The following is a 21,283-nucleotide window of genomic DNA, read 5'->3' on the forward strand; positions in this document are numbered from 1 at the left end:
TTACTACGGCCTGGCGAGGCAACACTAGGGGCTCTTTTCCAGGATTAAACTCTGCAAAGTGCCAAGAGAGAGGGAGAGCAAACTTTTTTTTCTCAGACAGCAGAGAGAATGGGGGCGCCGGGAGATGCTGAAGGGGACGACAAGGTAATGCACTTCAATAACATTAGCAACCCATTTTTGTCGGAATGCCCATAAAGTGGCAAAGTTAATATGGACCGTGCTACTGACAGAAACAATAAGATCTGTAGTGGCAACCCCTTCATCACAGGCAAAGGCGTAGATTTGGTTTTTGGCATTGGTGGGGACCGAACCCTGACCTGTTTCTTTTTTCCTTTTTGTTTTTGATAAAAAAAGGAGAAATATACTTGCGTACATATGCTATTCTACATGCTTTTAAAACATTTAAAATTACAATTCATAGTTTTATATGTGAATTATATAATGTTAAATTACTATTAAACAAATGACTGACTAAGTATTTTAGGCTTTAGTTTACTTCAGCCATATTCCATATAAATCAGGTATCATACAAAAATAAAAATAGCTTCAAATAAAGTCATGACAATAAAAGAATATGACTTTAAGGACTTAACAATATTAGTTCAGTTATAGTACACCAACATCTGTTATACATTAGCACTAAGGGAACACTGAATGACCTGGTGGTTTTTGTCCATAAAACTACTCATCTAAGATTACCACAAAGTAAAAGATCTCTCAGCAAAATTATGCAATATTTTAGGCACACTATTGCCCCGATCAAGTCAGTGAGCTGGGATGTTTTATTCTAAACATGAACTCCTGTTACAGCAACAGACATGGACTACTGGTGTCCCACACAACAACTCAATGTCCACTATGTGAAGGAGCCAAACACATGCCTTTTCCTCTCGTTAACTGAGATAAACTGCTGGCATATTGGTTTTACGTCTATACTGTCCAGTCTCTCCTGGTGGACCTTAGCCATGTTTTTAGTCTTCTGAGAGCACTGAAGCTTCTTTCAGCCTCAGTACCTGCGTTTTATCCTCAGATTAAAATTATTATTATGTGCTTGATGTGCCTCACCTTTAGCCCTGGCTCTTCACCTCTGACTGCACTAGGACATATTGCCACCTGATAAAATAACACATTGATTCGTGCCATATAAAAGTGAGACATGTCAATTCAGATTCTTTGTCAAATATACACTAATGAATCAATTTACATCAGCAGCCTAACAATTGTCATGATAATGAATACTAGTTAATCTGTAGCACTAAATCATCAGTCAGTCACCTGTGACCTCGCCTCTTCACCTCTGTCCGAGCTACAACATGGCAGAGCTGCACTGTCACCTGACAAATAGGACATACATGACAATAAGAATAAAATGTGTAGCTGCTTCAGTGTTTCTGTCAATTTGTGCAGATCTTGACTCATCAGTAATGTTTGTAGGGTGAGTGCATTTTTACAACAATTTGTGCAAACTGCACTACAAGGTGGAATATTTGCAAAATCATGACTACCTCATGATATTTAACCCTATGAATATGTCAGTGCCATTAGGATGAAATTATTGTGTCACCAACATTTTAACGTTAGACATATAATTTTAACATCCTCTGTAAACTAATGTCCTGGCTTGCTCGAGGCTGCCATTATCTCTTACGGTTTCAGTCAAAATTAGAAATGCTGCTCTGGGAGATTGAGATAACTAATAGTGCTGCATGTTGTGCATTTAGTTTCCAAAACACGTTATTCATGGTTACATACAATTTTAGACTGATGTGGGCCAAAGCCTAGCATAGCCTATAACGTTAATATGACGGACACATTTTTTATGTGTGAGCTTGACTTTAAGTGACTTACAGGTTTCTTTGAAAAATACTTTCTTATATCCGGGTTCTTCCTTTTTGCTGCCGTCCTCCTCTCCTCCTCGCAGCGCAGGTTTGCCGCTGCTAAAACTAAACAGAGCTCCCTGAAAGGCTCAGCCAATCACATTGGCCATATTTGTCACATGACGTGGGACTCCAGTAGAGAATGTAATTGAACTCTTTCTGCACCACTGGGTGAATGAGACGTTGACAGATCGTTTTTGGTTTGATCGGTTTGTTTTTCTTTACTCGAAGAGATCAAATTATTGGTGGGGACAATTCAATAATCGCTGGATATTGGTGGGGACATGTCCCTTCCGTCCATGCCAAATCTACGCCCTTGATCACAGGCATGGAACTAATGTCAGTGGCAAGCGTAGCAGCAGCCAATATGACAGGATTTGAAGCTGCATGGCATCTCACCCTGCCACCTTCAACTCACACCAACCCTTTCTTAACACCAGTAGCAAAGCAGAATGCAGTGTGTAGCGAGTTTAAGCAGTTTCAGTACTCAGATTGTGAAGGCCCTGGAAATATTACATCTACACCACTTACAGTGGGACAGCATGGCACACATGATCACCCTTCTTGGATTATTACATCCCCCTCATGCAGCCAGCCATTCACCGCCATGAACTGTACCTGCAATGTCCCTATAAAACCACAGTTTACTGAGCCAGCGACACTACATATTATGCCAGGTACACCCCAACCTGCCCAATTCAGCTATGAAATGCCAGCTCAGGGCTACTTTCCCCTGACACCTCGCATGGTAACACCACCAGCAGCAGGGGTGTGTGGGCTTTGCAAGGATGGCCATGACCACAGTTCAAAACAAGCCATGCCAGCACTTGGAGAAGCACCAAGTGCTGGTGGCTCACACAGTTGTGCAGCCTCGCAAACCCTCTAGCATCCCGATCAGAGTCTTTAACCCTAGGGCTACAGCTGTTACCTTAAAGTGGGGTGCAGTGGCTGGGGTTCTTCAGCATGTGAAAGTCCTGGAGGGGTCGGGGAATCACCCACCAAGGGTCTTGGCAGTCCTCGAGATTGATAGCACTGCCCCTGCTTCTGTGCCAAGCCATTGGCAGACCCTGTATGCTGAGAGCAGCCCCGGTTTCACACACATTGCCCATTACGGACTGGCAGGCCTGCTGAGGTCCTATGGTGATGTCTTCTCCACTGGCCCAAATGACCTTGGTCGCATCAGTGTCGTCCAGCATGACATTTTGACCATGCCAGGGCCACCAGTTAAGCACTCGCCATGCAGGATGGCAGGAGACAAACAAATAGCGGCCGAATAGCAAGTACAGCAGAGCCTGGAGGCTGGGTCAGCTCAGCCTAGCAATAGCAGCTGGGCTGTTCCAATTGTGATGGTGAAAAAGAAAGATCAGAGTCCCCGACTGTGTGTGAACTATAGACCACTAAATGAGCTAACTCGCTTAACCCCTGCCACACATCCAGGATACCCTTGACACGCTTTCTACTGCCAAGTACTTCAGTACACTAGACCTGACATCAGGATACTGGCAGGTAGAGATGGCCTCCAGTGCCTGAAAAGATAAGATAAGATAAGATAAGATAAGATAAGATAAGATAAGATAAGATAAGATACCTTTACGGGTACAAAAAACAGCTGCATTTTGTACCCGTAAGGGATTGTTCTAGTGGAATGTGATGCCTTTTAGGCTATGCAATGCACCGGCCACATTCCAAAGGCTTATGGACAAAGTCCTGGCTGGGCTGCAGTGGGAGACGTGTTTAATGTACCTTGATGACATCATTGTCCTGGGTCAGGTTAGCACCCAGATGCTGGATTGGCTTGAGCAAGCGTTCATCAGATTGCGTGGAGCCAACCTAAAACTGAAGCCATCTAAATGCTGCCTGTTCCGGGAGCAGGTTGCCTATCTGGGCCAAATCCTCTCTGCTGGAGGTATTTCCACAGATTCCCAGAAAGTTCAACAAGTGACAGAATGGCCTGCACAGCGGGCCTGCACAGCGGGCCTGCACAGCGGACCGTCACAGCGGCGGTACAGCAGCCCCTTTCCTGGGTTACCCTCTGGACCAGGGTGACTTGTTCCTCGACACTGATGCCAGCGATTGTTGGATCGGAGCAATCCTTTTCCAAGTGCCAGGGGGCGAAGAGCAGATCCTGACTTATTGGAGCAGGTGGCTGTCAGCTACCGAACAAAACTACTGCACGACCAGGCGAGAGGTTCTAGTAGTTGTGGCATTCACTTCCCACTTCAGACAATATCTGCTGGGTAGGCCATTCACTGTCCAGACTGACCATAGCAGCCTTTGCTTGCCTTAGAGATAGGGTGAGAAGTTCAGCTCAGAGTAAAGCAGCAACTCTTCCACATCGAAAGGCACCAGTTGAGGTGGTTTGGGCATCTGAGAAGGATGCCTCCTGGGCGCGGTGTTCCAGGCATGTCCCACCGGGAGGAGGTCCCCGGGGCAGACCCAGGACACGCTGGAGAGATTATATCTCTCAGCTGGCCTGAGAACGCCTTGTTCTGCTGGACAAGCTGGGAGGTGGCTGGAGAGAAGGAGGTCTGGGCTTTCCTGCGGCTGCTGCCCCCGCAACCTGGTCCCGGAGAAGTGGAAGAAGATGAATGGATGGATGGGATGGACCAGCAATATACAAGATATTTGTCACAATTTTGTTTATAAATAAAAAACAAACAAAAGCTGATGTATATGTATATATGACATTTTGCAGAGGATGTCACAATTTATTAATAAAAACACAGCAAATAGGGGTGACAAAATTGGGCTTGAAGGCCTTGAAGGCCTGATTTACTCCTTGAATCATACATTTAATTTATCTCTGAGACAAATTTAAAAAAAAAGACAAAAAATGAGAGGTTTTGGGTACATGGACTCGAACACAACCAACAACAAGCCGCTCTGGTCTTTTGGGAGCTTTCAATTGATCGTGATTTCCACTCATGACTTCACATATAATATCCAAGCACAGCACACACACAAACCACTCCAGCTGTACAGATACCAAACACAATATGTAGATTACTTGTGGTCAGAACAACATATATGTTCTGAAATGAAAATATTACTTCTAAATAGATGAGACATTATTTAAAAACTAAAATAAAGTGTCTTGTAGTGCTATAGTATTATAATATTTTATTTTATTTTAGTTTTATTTGGAGGAGGATGGTCTCCTCTGTAGGTGCTGAAGTCAGCTGTGCACTAGATGGCACCTCTGGACAACCAGAGGCCTCCATGTGTCATTTGAATCATATAAAAGGAGTGGCAACACAAAAGGAGTTTATTTTATGACAAGGAGACGAGAGCAGAGCAAAGGAAGAATCTGACCTAAAAGGTAAACCAAGCATTGAATACACCTGTAAACATATCTGTCATCTGTTTATTTCTTGAAAATCATTGTGAGTTTTTTCCTCATTTTTTCTGCTTTCTGCAGAATAGCTATTAGGTTTAGGTGTACAATTCTCACCTGCAGCAAACTCCAGAAGTCAGTCTTGACTTTTTTATGAAGCATTGGTGGGCTGTAGTTTTTTTTTCATACAGCACAAAATGAATAGAAAACACACATGTGCAATCTTGTGAAAACAATTTGTGTGCACACAGCATGTGGACAAAGGAGTGCGCAATTTGAAACAATTAAATGCTGCGTGTTGTTTCTCAGTAGTGCACAGATTAACCAGATTTAAGTAGCTTCCAGTGAGGAATATGCATTGTTTAGTTAATTACTTAATTAGTTAGTTAAACATGTTGTACCCAAGTGTTAAAAGTCAAGAAAAGATTCACTGTATTTGCACCGTATGTATGTATGTTAGTGATCATTTAGAAATGGAGAAGAAAGTGAACTTTTAAATCACTTGAATTAATTTCCTGCAGGACGTGTTCTGTTTCTATCTTAAATTAACTCTGCGCCATTCCTAAAATTACTTTTACTGAAACATCAGCTTGTTCCGCATGATTATTTTGACACAGCCAACCTTACATAATCTATCATGTAGTCGTCTTCTAACAAATGGGACTAACAAAGGTTATCTTATCTGCTAATCTTATGTTTACATCGGGAAGCAAAATCTGAGTTTACAGCACCATATGCGTCTTGAAAAACGTTCCAAAAGAACTTGGAGGCATTTCAAATTTTTACAGTTTGCAGCACATGTAACTGTGATTTTCAAAGCTGGCAAAGTTCTTGTAGTGCAATTAATTTTAAGTGGTGTCTAAATTCTGGGTAGTCTCAAGGATAGGAGATAAACTATACTGTAAGTAATTTTAAGTATTGCATAATGTCTTGTTAATCCATTCATCTTCATCCGCTTTATCCGGCCGGGTCGCGGGGGCAGCAGCCTAAGCAAAGAGGCCCAGACCTCCCTCTCCCCAGCCACCTCCTCCAGCTTATCCGGGGGAACACCAAGGCGTTCCCAGGCCAGCCGAGAGATATAATCTCTCCAGCGTGTCCTGGGTCTGCCCCGGGGCCTCCTCCCGGTGGGACATGCCTGGAACACCTCACCCAGGAGGCGCCCAGGGGGCATCCTTGTCAGATGCCCAAACCACCTCAGCTGGCTCCTTTCAATGTGGAGCAGCAGCGGCTCTACTCTGAGCCCCTCCCGGTTGGCCGAACTTCTCACCCTATCTCTACGGGAGAGGCCAGCCACCCTTCGGAGGAAGCTCATTTCCGCCGCTTGTATCCGCGATCTCGTTCTTTCGGTGACTACCCACAGCTCGTGGCCATAGGTGAGGGTAGGGACGTAGATCGACCGGTAAATTGAGAGCTTCGCTTTTACACTCAGCTCCCTCTTCACCACGACGGACCGGTGCAGCGTCTGCATTACTGCAGCTGCAGCCCCAATCCGTCTGTCGATCTCCGGCTCCCTTCTCCCATCACTCGCGAACAAGACCCCGAGATACTTGAACTCCTCCACTGTCTTGTTAATTTTGTGGAAAATCCCTCCATCTTACAGTTGTTGTTTCAACTTGTAAATGCGTTATAATTTCCGAGATGTGGGCTGTATAATGGAGCAGAGTAACATTACTGGTTTCTTACAGGAAAGGAGACCCTCCTTTGTGAACAGTGATTGTAAAAAACAAACAAATTAAATTAGACTTGGCTCCATCATTATAAGGTCATAAGCCTGCAAATTATGTTGGTATTAAGTTTTTCTTAAACTTTGGTTTAGTCCTCAATCTCATGGACATCAGTGTAGTGAGTATTAAATACAGATGTTTAAAAAATGATGTAAACGTTCAAATTATTCATATCATAATATGACCAACACCCTGGAACATACAACATATTTTCAGAGTAAGATAGGAAAATATTGTTTGTTTTTCTGCAAAATTACCATGAAATTAGAGAATACTTCAAATTACTGAAGAGTTAAGTTTACTTACAGTATTATTATTTCCTTGTTCATGTAAAAACATAAACCCTTTATTCTGGTCTGCCTACGTTTAAGTATTTAAGTGCAATTACATTATAATTTTAAATGTAACACATTGAAATTCCATTTAATTACAGGAATTTCCCCCTTAGTTGTGAGCTGTATTATAAAGTGCTGTCTGTAAAACCTCCAGTTATCAACCTTTTTTATTAACACGGGCTTCCTGCTTCAGTCAACACAGGTCCTGAGGAAAGGGTAGAAGACCAATGCTGAGATATGTTTTAAGTAGTCCAGAGTTTACTGTTACAGTTGTTGTTTCATTCCCAAAAGTGTCAGCTGTTAAACTTTAAACTCGATCAGTTTGAGCACAAAGTTCTTAGAGGGCATTCAGGTGTGACACTCTTGCACACAGAGATTTTAAAGTGGCTTTATTTCTTTTAATATTGGAAAAATTAAAGTGAAATCATTCTCTGTATTGAGTATTCTTTACTACAGTGCTGTAGTATGACATATTTGACAGAACATTAAACCAAGCACAACAAATCAAAGTACATATACATGAATTTTCTGCATTTATTTTAGCAATTTATTGGCTTCTTTAGTTTCTATTACTTAAGTACAGCTTTATCAAACTGCATCTGAAAATTATCTTACCACAGCTCAGAATCTATATCATAAGGATACCTCAATAAGACAGAGTGTGAACTTCCTGCTACTGAAGTTTTCTTCACTAAGTTTAAGGACAAAACTTAATCTGAACACAGAATGTAAACAAACAAAGATGCTGGTATTCTGCTTAACTCTTACTCTGCTCTCTCTCCTTCTTCTCCACTTTTGTTTTTTCACTCACAGCTCACAACCTCGTGTTTCTTCTGATTTGAAGGCACCATGAACAACACAGCAAACCTGACCTCTCATCAAGATTTGTGGCGCAATGTGACGGTTGCAAACACCACCTCATTTTACCGTCCTGCTGTGGACCCAGTGATTGGCAATGTCATTACAGTAATGTTTACAATCATAATCATCATCACCATGGTTTCACTTGGATGCACCATGGAGGTGTCTAAGATCAAGGTGACCAAGATCAGCAGTGAAAGCGAATGTATATGTGGTTTGTGTATATGCAAAAAAGCATTGTGACAAAGCTTGAAAAAATTACACGTAAGCAGGATTTTCGAGGATGTCCTTATGCCTGACAACACATTCCAGTTCCTGCAAGGAATTGCTGAGCATGTTGAAATATAATGGATAAAATACGTAATGAACATCACCATTTTTTTTAAGTAAATATATTGGTTGGGAAATTCTCACCAGATGTTGGCAGCAAACCATTTGATCCATTCATGAGAAATGACACAGGGAAAAAAGTAACCAACTGAAATCAGTAAATAGAAAGCAATCCTGCAGCTTAATGCAAATTTATTTCAGCTGGTTTAGTCCCAACTCATAGCCTATAAAAAGGTGTCTCATTACCACACAAGAAACATCTGATGAAGGGTAAAACCAACAAGATTTCTCAAGACCTTTGCAGCCTTATTGTTGCAAAACATAGTGATGGCATTAGTTACAGATAAATGTCTAAACTAGTGAAGGTTCCAGTGTAGCACTGTTGGGGCCATAATTTGGAAGTGGAAAGAACATAATTTCACCATAAACCGCACATGACCAGGTGCTACCAGACAGACGAGTGAGAAGAAACATCAGAGGAGGCACAAGTGTGTCAAAGAAAACAAGTAAAAACACTCAACTGCCATGGTTTGTATGCACACCATACATACCTCAGCACACAAGACTCCATTACTGAAGAGAAAGCATGTTAAAGCATGTTTAAAGTTTGCTAAACAGCATTTAGACATGCATGTGAAATATTGGGGGAATGTAGTCTGGTCAGGTGAGACCAAAATCATGTTTGAAGGTCAAAAGGCACTGCACATTACCCCAAATTCAGCATACCGACAGTGAAGTTTGAAGGTGGGAACATCATAGAGTGGGACTGTTTTTCAGCATACGATACTAGCAATCTTCATATAATTGAAGATGAATGGAAAAATGTACCGAGACATTCTTGATAACAATCTGCTGCCATCTACCAGGATGATGAACGATGAAGGGTGGATGTTTCAGCAAGACAGTGATCCTAAACACAGATCAAAGGAAACAGAGTTTCTTTCTCTGAAACTAGACTGGCCCAACAAGTCACCTGGTTTGAATCCAACTGAAAATCTGTGGTTAGAGCTGAAGCTCAGAGTTCATAGAAGGGGCCCACTGAACCTTCAGGATTTGAAGACCATTTATGTGGAAGAATGGCCAAAATCACACCTGACCAATCCACACGACTAGTTTCTCCATACAGAATGCATGTAGAAGCTGTCATCACCAACAAAGACTTCTGTACGAAATATGCATTTCAGTAAGCGCGTTTGATACTTTTTCCCTGTGTCATTTCTCATTACTATACATAACTTAATTAATGGACATCTATGGTTTGATTTCTTTGCATGTGTGGATTGGATGGGTTGTTAGCATCTGATGTACTGAATTTCATGTCAGTAGCACCTTTAGAAATATATTTACTTAGAAATGCTTATTTTACCTGTTGTAGATGATTTCTCCAGTGATTTCCAGGTGGGCATGCCTAGAAAACCTCCAAAGGGAGGCATACTTATCACAAATCCAGTATCTCTAAATACTAGACCATTACCTAAGAGCAGTCAGCAAATTATTTACAACTTCTGGAACAGTTCTTGATTTATACACTCTGCTTGGGTCTTCCATTAATTAGTGCATCGTGGCACTCCTGAGGTGCTATGATGATTTGATAATGGACCTTAGCTCACTTGTAATTTTGCTTTGTTTTTTTCCCTCTTCCTCTTGACGACACCCCATAGATTCTATGTAGGATTCACCCAAGAGAGTTGGATGACCAGCCAAGCAAAGTAGCCTAATAAAATGGTCATCATAAAAATTATCAGTTTTATTTCTGTGTGCAGGTAATAAGTCCTGTTAGAAAAAGAACTCTACATCTCCATAAAGATTGTCAACAGATGGACGCTCAAAGTCCTCTAAAGTCTCCTGGTAGTCAGCTGAATTTGGATTTTCAATTCAATTTTATTTTATAGTGCCAAATCACAACAACTGTTGCCTCAGGGCACTTTATATTGTAAAGTAAAGACCATAAAGTTATACCGTTTACAATTGATAAAGTCGATTTGATTCTGTTTTTGTTCAGACAAACCCTGTATCAAGTATACCCTTATACTCGATACAGGGGTCCACTCTACCCTACCCAGGACAGGGTTACTGGGGTCGTACTCTGGAGGCAATCCTCTCACAGCTCCGAAGTTATTCCTTTAATTGGTAATGTGCTGAATACCATCCACACCTGTTTGCCTTTGTTGCTGTCTAGGTGTTCTTCGGTCTTTCTCTTGTAGTCTAACTTGGCCTCACGGATACTTCTCTCTTCATGTTGGCACATTCTGTGCTAAGCATAAAAGTGAAGCTGTCAATTTACTAGTTAATCTTTGTTTAACCCTCACCCATGGTCACAAGCTATGGGTAATGACTCAAAAAGAATGAGCTGAAGGATACAAATGGGTGACTGAGTTTTCCTTTAGCAACAGGGTAAGGCGCTCAGCCAATCAAAAGGGACTTGGAGTAGCAGCGCTGCTCCCACACATCGAAAGGAGCTAGTTGTGATGTTTTGGGTATCTGACAAGGATGCCTCATGGATGCTTTCTAGGTGAGGTATTTTGGGCATGTTCGTTTTGGGATGAGGGTCTGTGGCAGACCCAGGACTCGGTGGAGAGATTATATCTCTCAGCTGCCTTTGTAACGGCTCAGTGTCCCCCAAATGAGCTGGAGGAGGTGGCCAGGTTGAGGCTAGACTATGCTTCTTTGCTCCGACTGCTGCCCCATGACCTGAACCTGGATAAGCAGCAGAAAATAAGTGGGTGGATGGATGGAACAAAGAATTCATGATTTGAGTAATTTACTCAAACTGGAATAAAATATAGAAATATTTTGAGATACTGGATTTCTGAACATTACCTATTGTAATAAATACAGAATATATGAAAGTTTACCTTTTTCAATTAAAATGCACTTTTTATAGTAAGCCTAGTTTTTTTTGTTTGTTTTTTTTTTAATTCATTTGGCCTTTTTCTGCTTTATTGGTTAGACTCAGTGAAGAAAGGACAGGAAAGTGGGGGCAGAGAGAGAAGGGGAAGACATGCCGCCGTGTTCATGTTAATATAAAACACAGTGGCATGATACATGTTTGGTAAATTTATGATCAACTTCTTTTGCTAACTTCTTCTGTTTACAGAATTACATCATGAAACCTAAGGGGTTGGCTATTGCAGCTATGGCCCAGTATGGGATCATGCCTCTTACAGCCTTTTGCTTAGTTAAGGTTGGTATTTATGTAAAGTTAAATAAGATTACTAACATGCAGTATAAATAATACACATTTGTCTTTACAAAGTTACAAATACAGACAGTGATTTATGATTTGTGTTCCCCACAAAAATCTTTTTACAGGGATTCATAATAAAAAATGTAAAAATTACACTGAGTTAACCAAAAAGAAGAACTAAAAACAGATTTTTTATGTGAGGAAAATGAGTGGAACAGACTCAGGTGCAGACCGGATGAATTTAGAATAAAAGTCACAAGTTTATTAACAAGATTTCGAGGGATCCAGGGATGGAAGGGAAACGGGTCCCAAAAACACAGGCCGCAAGTCCGCCCCTGACTCTCAAGTTTCACAATCCTCTTCAGCACTCACGCTCACATTCACTCCACACCTCACTGCCAGACTCAGGGGAACAGATCAGGAAACAGGGATGGGTCCAGGGATTTATATACAAGTAAACGTAGTTAGAACAGACTAGAACTTCACATGGAAAACAGAGGTTAACGGAGCTGTACTGACAAGTGTTACTCAACTCAGCTCAGGCAAACTGGCAATCAGGCAGATTCATGGCAGGTGGGCACGTGAGAGGAGATGGTATGGTTTCCAGGAGGTCCAGAGGGAGGAAAATCCAAGCGAGCCATGACAGGCAGGAAGGCAGGGCAAGGAGCGTGGTGAGTGTGAACCCCATGGTTTGTAGACTGACTGACGTAGTAGAACCGAACAGGACAAGCGCTGAAGAGTCACACGGCAGGAGGTGAATCTGATAGAACTGAGAACAGTAAGGCAACGTTAAACCTGGGACAGACGAGCATGAACTTGATCACAAGGAGGCAGAATTACCACAACAGTAGCTGGACAAACTGGTGGAGAGAGTGCTGGTTTAAGAACCCTACTGCTGATTGCCGTTGAAACGAGAAGCAGGTGAGGTGCTGGAAACTCCACCCCAGAGGACGGAAATCTGGAACTGCTCTAACAAACAGGAGCACCTCCCAGACACTCCCAAGGCACATGACAAAGGTTGCCCAGTATAATTGAATTTGTGTTGATGTACCAGTATATAATTGACACCAGACATTGTGTTTTAGACTATTAGACATTGTTACTGGTATTTGCAGCATCCTGCAAGAGGTTATTGGGATTTTGTGTTACAGGGGTTCCAGTTGAGTGATATGACAGGTGTGGTTGTTCTGTTATGTGGCTGCTGTCCTGGAGGAATTTTCTCCAACTCCATGGCTCTGGCTATACAGGGGGACATGAACCTCAGGTACACATGGGAAGTTATGTAGTTATAATACATTTATAATGACCAAAAAGAAGCTAAAACTGTCATCTGAAGTGATTAATGCTCAGGCAGAAAACTTCACAACAGTTATACCACTCGATTGTGGTATAAAACTTTCTCACACTGTGTCTGCCTGTGTAGTTTTCAAATATAACACCAAGACAAGCACAATTCAGACAGTTCAGTTAGATTTTGGCATATCTCTATCTGATGTCCAGCAGGTCAGTGGAATATTCCAGGAAGCAGGAATATCTCTAGTAAATTGTTTGAACATCAGGTTGACAGGGACATTTAGCGTTGTGCAGTTATGAGAAGGTAAATGGAGTCAGTAAAATACGAGGAATATGGAAATCATAAAGTCCGTAAGAATCAGATGTCATTTTTAATTCAGAAAGGCTAGTTTCCATAGCTCAGAGTAAAGCAACATATTTATCTCACCCTTGTCTTCTCAGCATCGTGATGACTTCCTGCTCTACAATGTTGGCTCTGGGTATGATGCCTCTCCTGCTCTACATCTACTGCCAGGGTTTCCCCAGCGTGCAGAACGCTGTCCCTTATGGTGAAATTATGTTATCGTTGGTCTTGATCCTTGTTCCGTGTAGCATCGGCATCGTCATCAAGACCTACAGGCCACAGTACTCGAAGAAGTTCACAAAGGTTTGTGCATACTGACAGGAGACTGAAGGTCAGACAATCAAACTGATTAACAGTGTTGATTAATCAGTTGTACAGGCAAATAAAGATTTCAATGACTCTTATTTTAGATATTTGTTTAACAAAAAAAAACCCCAAACAAAATGGAAAACCTGTAGATTACATCATCCTACAAATTCTAGAATTTGCTGATGTTTTTTCTTAACTTGACACACAGAGAAACTGAATAACTTTGTCTTCAGACAAGTCTAAACATCTTTCTCTAAACTCAAATAATTCCTAATGATACCTAATGGCAGTCAGAGTGCTGTTGCCTAGCCTGTAGAGTTCTGTGCGTCACTTTGATATGCTTCCGCAGACCATCACTGACCCACCACCATACTAAACAATATTACAGACAGCATACTTTTTACCATGGCTTCTCCAGACCCTCCACAGTGTCAGGGACAGGGTCCACTAGAGGACGACTGGCCCTTAGGCCACCCTTATGAAAGAGACATTCACAGAATTTTTTAGGGCTCTGACAGTGCTCATCCTGTTCCTTTTTGCACAAAGGAGTTACCTGTCCTGTTGATGGGTTAAGGACCTTCTAAGGTCCTGTCCAGCTCTCCTTGACAGGGCCTATTAACTGGCTCCATACCACAGGCCTCCAAACCTGCAGTAGTTAAACCGTTACTTAAGAAGCCAACACTTGACCCAGCTGTCTTATCAAGTTATAGGTCGATGTCGAACCTTCCTTTTCTCTCAAAACTTCTTGAAAGAGTAGTTGTAAATCAGCTATTTACTTTTCTGCAGAAAAAAAATGTTTATTTGAAGAGTTCAGCCAGGTTTCAGAGCTCATTACAGTACTGAAAAGCCATTAATGAAGGTAACAAATTACCTTCTTATGGCCTCTGACAGTGGACTCACTTTTGTGCTTGTCCTGCTGGACCTCAGTGCAGGGTTCTGTGCTACGACCAGTTGTGTTTACAGTATACAGACAATAACATTAAAGACATAGCATTCATTTTCACTGGACAGATGACACCCAACTTTATCTATCAATGAAGCCAGAAAACACACAGAAATTAGTTAAACTGCAGGAATGCCTTGAAGACATAGAGACCTGGATGACCTGTCATTTTCTGTTTCTAAATTCAGATAAAACTGAGTTTATTGTTCTGGTCACTAAAAATCTTAGAAATCAAGTCAAGTCAATTTGCTTTATTGTCATTCCAACCATGTGCAGTGGTACAGTAAAGAGTGAAATGAGACAACGTTTCTCCAAGACCATGGTGTTACATATGACATATAACAGACAATCAACACAGGACTACATAGAACCTGACTGTACCTGACAGAACAGAACGATACAGACACAACAGTGCAAAAGAAATGTGAAAAAGACTGAGTATTGTGCAGTCCAGTCACTGACTGTTCAGGAGTCTGACAGCTTGGGGGAAGTTACTGTTTCACAGTCTGGCAGTGAGGGCTTGAATGCTCCGGTACCTCTTGCCAGAAGGCAGCAAGATGAAGAGTGTATGTGAGGGGTGTGTGACGTCCTCCAAAATGCCGGTGGCTTTACAGGTGCAGTGAGTGCGATAAATGTCCATGATGGCAGAAAGAGAGGCTTCAATGATCTTCTCAGCTGTTATGGTGTCTAACAAGATCAGCTTAATATCACCTCTATCACCTTAATAGAGCACTTCACTGTCAGACTGCAGGCTTATTTGTGGTTCCTAAGGTATTTAAAAGTAAAATGGGAGACAGAGCCTGCAGTTTTCAGGCCCCTCTTCTGTGGAACGAGCATCCAGTTTGGATTCAGGAGATAGACACTATCCCTACTTTTAAGATTAGATTTAAAACTTTCCTTTTTGCTAAAGCATATAGTTAGGGTTGGATCAGGTGACCCTGAATCCTCCCTTAGTTATGCTTCAATAGGTCTAAGCTGCTGAGGCTTCCCCTGATGCAATGAGTTTCTTCTTCGCTCACCTTTAAACTCATTATGTGTTTATACACCAGTCTGCATTTAATAATTACTCTCTGGCTCTCTTCCACAGTGTGTCTTTGTCCTGTTTTCCTCCTCTCACACACAGCTGGACACAGCAGATGGCTGTCCCTCTCTGAGCCTGGTTTTGCCAGAGGTTTCTTCCTTTTAAAAGGGCATTTTTACTTCATCTGTCATCAAAGCAATTGGTCATAGGGGGTCATATCATTGTTGGGGTTTTCTCTGTATTATTGTAGGGTTTTACCTTACAATATAAAGTGTCTTGAGGCAACTGTTGTTGTGATTTGGAGCTATAAATAAGCTGAGTTGAGTTGAATTAAATTTAAATCAATCAGAAATGATGAGGAGGGCAAAATCTCAACGGCCTCCACCTGTGAAACTATTCTGGTTTTGAACATTGTCTTGTTTTTGCATCTCTGGCACACCTGTTGTTGATTTCATCAACATCCAAGCCACTAAAACTGATTAACAACCCCCTCTCTACTTAACTGACCAGATCAATATCCCAGAAGTGTAATTTAATTTATCCTATACTCAAATTCTTTTGAGCAACACAAAAGCAGAAGAGAAGTCAAACACTGATTTATGTCCTGTCTTGTTGTTCTTAGGTAGGCATGATTATAATGCTGATTATACTTATGGGGACCTTGATCTTAATCGCTATTGGAAGCGGACATATCATCCTGACTATGATGTCTCCTTCACTCTTGGCCATCGCTGGTCTCATGCCTTTGATGGGCTACTGCTTTGGATACGTCTTCTCTTCAATCTTCAGACTCATCCACAGGTAGGTTATTTGTTTAATTCAATCATCAATGGATATATATATATATATATATATATATATATATATATATATATATATATATATATATATATATATATATATATATGTATACAGGCAGGTAGGTAGATATGACTTGTAAATAATCCTTCCTTGCCTTCAGGGAGCGGAGAACCGTTTCCATGGAAACAGGCTGTCAGAATGTCCCACTGTGCACCACCATATTGAAGGTCGCTTTCCCTGACGAAGTGGTGGGTCCTCTGTATCTATTCCCAACAGTCTACTTGGTGTTTCAGTTGTTGGAGGCGGCGATGATCATCATGCTGTTTAGGTGCTACCAAAGGTTCAAGAGAAAAGAGAAAGGTAAGAGTGACAGCAGGATTCAGAGGTTACATTTTAACACAGGCCTTTTATCACACAAGATTAAAAAAAAAAAAAAAAAGTATCTACAGATGTCTGGCTGATCGTTATTTCACAAAAATTCAACTGTGACTTGATCAAGTGTGGGTTTGGATGTTGTGGATATCTGAAGTGGGCAATGCTAGAACAAAGTTTGGGTTAACTCACTGAACTACATCCAGGTTGCAGCATCTCAGATTGGAGTGTTTGCATTACTCCAGTTGCTATATGTCAAATATTTTAAATTAAACATTTTTAAAATTTTGCGTTTGAAGAAACAGTACTTTTTACACTACACAAAGTATAGAGCAAAAAATAATAATACAGATATATTCTCCCCAAAGTACTTTATTGTACCTTTATGGGCTTGTAAAAGGGGCGATGCCTTCTAAGGTACTCCTGTTGTACCCTTTCATGTTGTAGGTTATGGAGAACCACTATTGACAATATTATACTCTCATGTACTGGTACCCAAACTGACCTTTTATAAGGTGCCACATTAGATATAGTGTAATTTATTCTATATAATTTCATTATTAATAATGTATTTGCTTTGATTGTTAGTCATTTGAGTGGTCTCATTGATCACCGAAAGCATTATGTGCCTCATATCTGCCTCTACAAGAACAAAAGCTCTACTATGTGGCAACAGTGCTAACCACTGCACCACTCTAACCTGAGACAAACGCACAATAAATGCACACTTGAGCCTCAGTTACGGGTATGAGACAGTTAAATGCAAATTTATGGCATTCTGCATTTAAGCATTAGTAATTATTATTAACATCTGGCACTCTCAATAGTTTAAATTCAGTTCAATTTGATTTCATATTTTATTTATATAGAGCCAAATCATAACAGTAGATGCCTCAAGGCACTTAGTATATTATATATAATATAAATGTATTAAGGTTACATTCTAGGTTTTTACAATAATACAGAGAAATCCCCAACAATCAAACAACCCTCCTATGAGCAACACTTGGCCACAATGGGAAGGAAAAACTCTAGTTTAACAGGAAGAAACCTTCAGCAGGCTTAGGGAGCGGCAGCTATCTGCCACGATTGGTTGGGTTGGAGTGGAGGAAAACCTAGTTTACCTAGTTATTCTAGACACAGGAACTTGAACACACAGTACATTACTGAACACAACAGCCTGGTGTGAAGAAAACAAAAGAAGCAGCAGAGAAAATGAACAATTCCACCATCAGGTGTGGACGAGCAAAATTATGACCTGAGTCGTAACAAACTGCAAGCACCAATGAGCCCACAAAAAGGTTTCTGGCTAAGAGTCTCTGCTGCCTGTTCTTGCTTGAAATTTTACACACACAAAAATTGTCAAAACGGCACCAAAACAAATCAAAGAATAACTTTGTGATTGTGTTTTGTTTAGGCAGATGAATAACCAGACCTTAGGATTTCACATTTAACCACAGGTTGAGCAACTTTTGTGCCAAATCTTGGTTTGTGTTAATGCATATGCTTGTCTGACCCACAGAAACTTACCAGGTTGCTGCCACTGGAGAGGATCTGAAAGAGTCTGATGAGTGATGTCAATTACCGCTCATATATGTCTCTATTAGCGTGCACTGTTACACCAAAGGGGCTCCAGATGAAGTAACCAAAAATAGCTTCCTTACAGCTTAATGAACAAACAGAAAAATGTGCAACTGTATTTCTTGATTATAAAACAATATCGTTATCTGAAACCTGTAAATGTATTAGTAACTTCAGTTATAAAGCACTAATGAAGACAAAATCCAGTTTTAAATAAATTTTTGAAAAATCTGATGAGTCTATCTTTTTCCTACGTCATACAATTACAAGTTTCCACTGAAAATAAATTAATTATGTACACTTGTGTTTTTTCAAGCTCTTGTCCACTAAGTACCAATAAGTACCACTGAGGAAATGCCAGGAAACACGTCCACCATCTCATGGATTACTACATTACAGGCTGCAGTATGTGAGATGAGCAGAGCTCTGAGTTTGTGATATGCACTGCATGAGCTCCACAGAGCACTGTCCGGTTTTCATTCCTGTTCACCTTGACCACCTTAGACTTTCAGTAGAACTCAAGGTCGTGGTGCCCACAGAATGGTTAGATGCAAACAAGATGGTGCTCGACTTCAGAAGGAAGAGCACAGCTACATAGACCGTCACTGTTCTGGGATGGGATGATGCCCCGGTACTCCACTAGGTACTCACAGGTACAGGAAGGCAGAGCCATCTCCTGCAATTGATTGGGGTGGAGGGGAGGAGGACAAAACAAAAGATCCAGCTGGTCATGGAAAATGACTGCTCCTCCCAGAGCCTGGTTCTACTAGAGGCTTCTTCCTGTTAAATGAGAGTTTTTTCTACCTCCTTTCACTGAGTAGAGTAGGGTAGAGATATAGACAAATTCTGTATTTGATGACAAGGAAAACTAAATGACATTTTAAATGACAATGGGAAACAGTGGCAACAAAAAAGTTCTGGCTAAGAGTCTCTGCTGCCTGTATTCGTATTCCATTTTCCACAAAAAAGGCAAAACAAATACAAAAACCTCCATCAAAGAGTAACTGTGCAATTGTGTTTTGTTTTTTGCTCAAGACCACTTTTAAAAAAATCCCAAGAAAGTCTCCATGGAAGCACAAATATAAAGAAACAAGGGGAGGCTCAAGACTTTTGCACTGCGCTCTCAGTGCAAAGGGCTGCCTGTGTCTGTGCTGCTGGTTTTAAGGGTTTATGAGAAACCAAGCTTTGAATGCTCTAGTGAGATGCCACAGCAATCAAAAACAACACATTTGTCACAGCTGAAGCCACGCAAAGTGGGCTGTCTCAGAACGGAAAACACGGAGACAAGGGGTGACGTAAAACACGAGAACTTTATTACAACAAGACTATGAATCATGAACTCTGAATGGAATTATCAACAATAATGAGAAACAAGGTCAGAGAAGGTCAGAGAACTATAACTTGGGCATTTTTCAAGATCTAAGGTCACAATGAGAAACTAAGGCTAGAATGGGTCAGAAACATCACCAGACATTAGTGCACTCAAAGTTCAAGGTTTGGTGGAGGGCATGGGCACCAGGAAATGCAACCGGGAGTCTCCGTACACTGCAATAAAAAAAGAGGAGATTAAGGGACCATGACCCAGAGCCCCGTAGATGGAGAAACAGAGTGTAGATTACTTAATCTTACAGTTTTGCAGGTGGTGGACTGGCAAGGTGGGGGAAGGATGAGTTGTCCAGGTGAGCTGATTACAGAGCAGGTGATCCGTAGGGCTCTGTGATGGTGACAGGAGGGCAGGCAGGTAAGCTGAATGACTGACAGGATAGAGAAACTGAACAGTCACATTTAGACCAGCAGCTGGGTGAGAGTAAGTGTTGTCTAAGACGAAACCTGACAGCCGACTGGAGGTCTATAGAAACAAACAAAGTCAACAGCTTTCTGCAGAAATCAGCTCTTTAACCAAAACTGTAGCGATTAACACTGACTGTGGCACGCTGAGCACTTGGCAGAGAGTAATGGTGACCGCTGATCCTAAATGCTAACAGCATAATTGTGTGGAGAAGCGTCAGAACGGCTTGAGTTGGCGCTATATAAATAAAATTGAACGGAACTGAACTGAACGCAATGCAGCGACTCTGCCCAGAAGTGGAGACAGCAAAAAAGAAGAAAACTCCAGGACTCACCCGGACCATGACAACATTATGACCACATGTCTGTAAGAATTTAGAGGAACAGATGTAACATTTAGTTCAGGTGTATGGTGCGTCTAGTACTTCTGGTTGTCCTAACATCTATCTAATCTGTGCAGTTATAACTCAGATCAAGATTTTTTCTTTTCTTCATTCAAGCAATATTAGTCCTTTAAAAGCAGCAGTGGTTCATTACACTTGAATGATTTTTTTCACTCTCAATAGCACGGTGTTTTGAATGAATATTACGCAATGTGAAAAAGTGTAATTCATCTGCATGTTGACATTTTCCTTGGAAATTAAGCAAATAGCTAAAGGATTTTTAAAGAAGGGCACAGGTTTTCACAATGCTGGGTTTTGATTTCAGTATTAGTTCATTATAGTTAAAAATAATAATTTTTTAAAAATCTATGTAAATCACTGTTTCTGTCATGGCAGTGGCAGCAGATGTGAGTTATAAGAGAAGGTCCCAAATGCAGGCACAGGCTTTGATGCGAGTGAGCTTTTATTTACAGTACATGACATTCAAACAAAAACAGGAAATGAGTGGCGTGGAGCTAACAGAACCTTACCTGGGAGAACTAAAACCTAACATGAGCCTGAACTGAAAACAAGAAACCTGAATACCTGGAAGAGGACACAGAGAGCAGGGGCATGACAGACAGACGAACCAACAACAAGCACAAAGAATAATAATAATAATAATAATGGATTGCATTTATATAGCGCTTTTCAAGGCACCCAAAGCGCTTTACAATTCCACTATTCATTCACTCTCACATTCACACACTGGTGGAGGCAAACCACAGTTGTAGCCACAGCTGCCCTGGGGCAGACTGACAG

The 21,283-nt window shown here is 41.2% G+C and overlaps 1 protein-coding gene across 2 annotated transcripts; it reads left to right on the forward strand.

Annotated features, from left to right (window-relative positions):
- The first annotated feature begins 11 nt into the window (after positions 1-11).
- LOC146501857 (hepatic sodium/bile acid cotransporter-like) lies at positions 12-19,360 on the forward strand. Of its 2 annotated transcripts, none has more exons than XM_085133292.1 (8): positions 12-144; positions 8,084-8,308; positions 11,559-11,645; positions 12,800-12,912; positions 13,383-13,587; positions 16,180-16,358; positions 16,519-16,718; positions 18,253-19,360. In XM_085133292.1, the coding sequence occupies exons 2-8, from the start codon at positions 8,120-8,122 to the stop codon at positions 18,303-18,305; spliced, it is 1,026 nt and encodes a 341-aa protein (XP_084989418.1). In that variant the 5' UTR covers positions 12-144; positions 8,084-8,119; the 3' UTR covers positions 18,306-19,360. The 2 variants fall into 2 exon arrangements, with proteins under 2 accessions (XP_084989418.1, XP_084989417.1); XM_085133291.1 differs by lacking the exon at positions 12-144 and adding an exon at positions 2,720-5,196.
- Positions 19,361-21,283: the final 1,923 nt, after the last annotated feature.

This window comes from Neolamprologus multifasciatus, chromosome 15 (genome assembly GCF_963576455.1).
Source record: "Neolamprologus multifasciatus chromosome 15, fNeoMul1.2, whole genome shotgun sequence".
Taxonomy (NCBI): domain Eukaryota; kingdom Metazoa; phylum Chordata; class Actinopteri; order Cichliformes; family Cichlidae; genus Neolamprologus; species Neolamprologus multifasciatus.

Excerpts from the sequence above, each read along its gene's own strand:
- LOC146501857 (XM_085133292.1), top strand. The coding sequence starts at position 8,120 with ATGAACAACACAGCAAACCTGACCTCTCATCAAGATTTGTGGCGCAAT. Across the intron at positions 8,309-11,558 it reads TGGAGGTGTCTAAGATCAAG|AATTACATCATGAAACCTAA; the intron begins GTGACCAAGATC and ends TTCTGTTTACAG. Across the intron at positions 11,646-12,799 it reads CAGCCTTTTGCTTAGTTAAG|GGGTTCCAGTTGAGTGATAT; the intron begins GTTGGTATTTAT and ends TTTGTGTTACAG.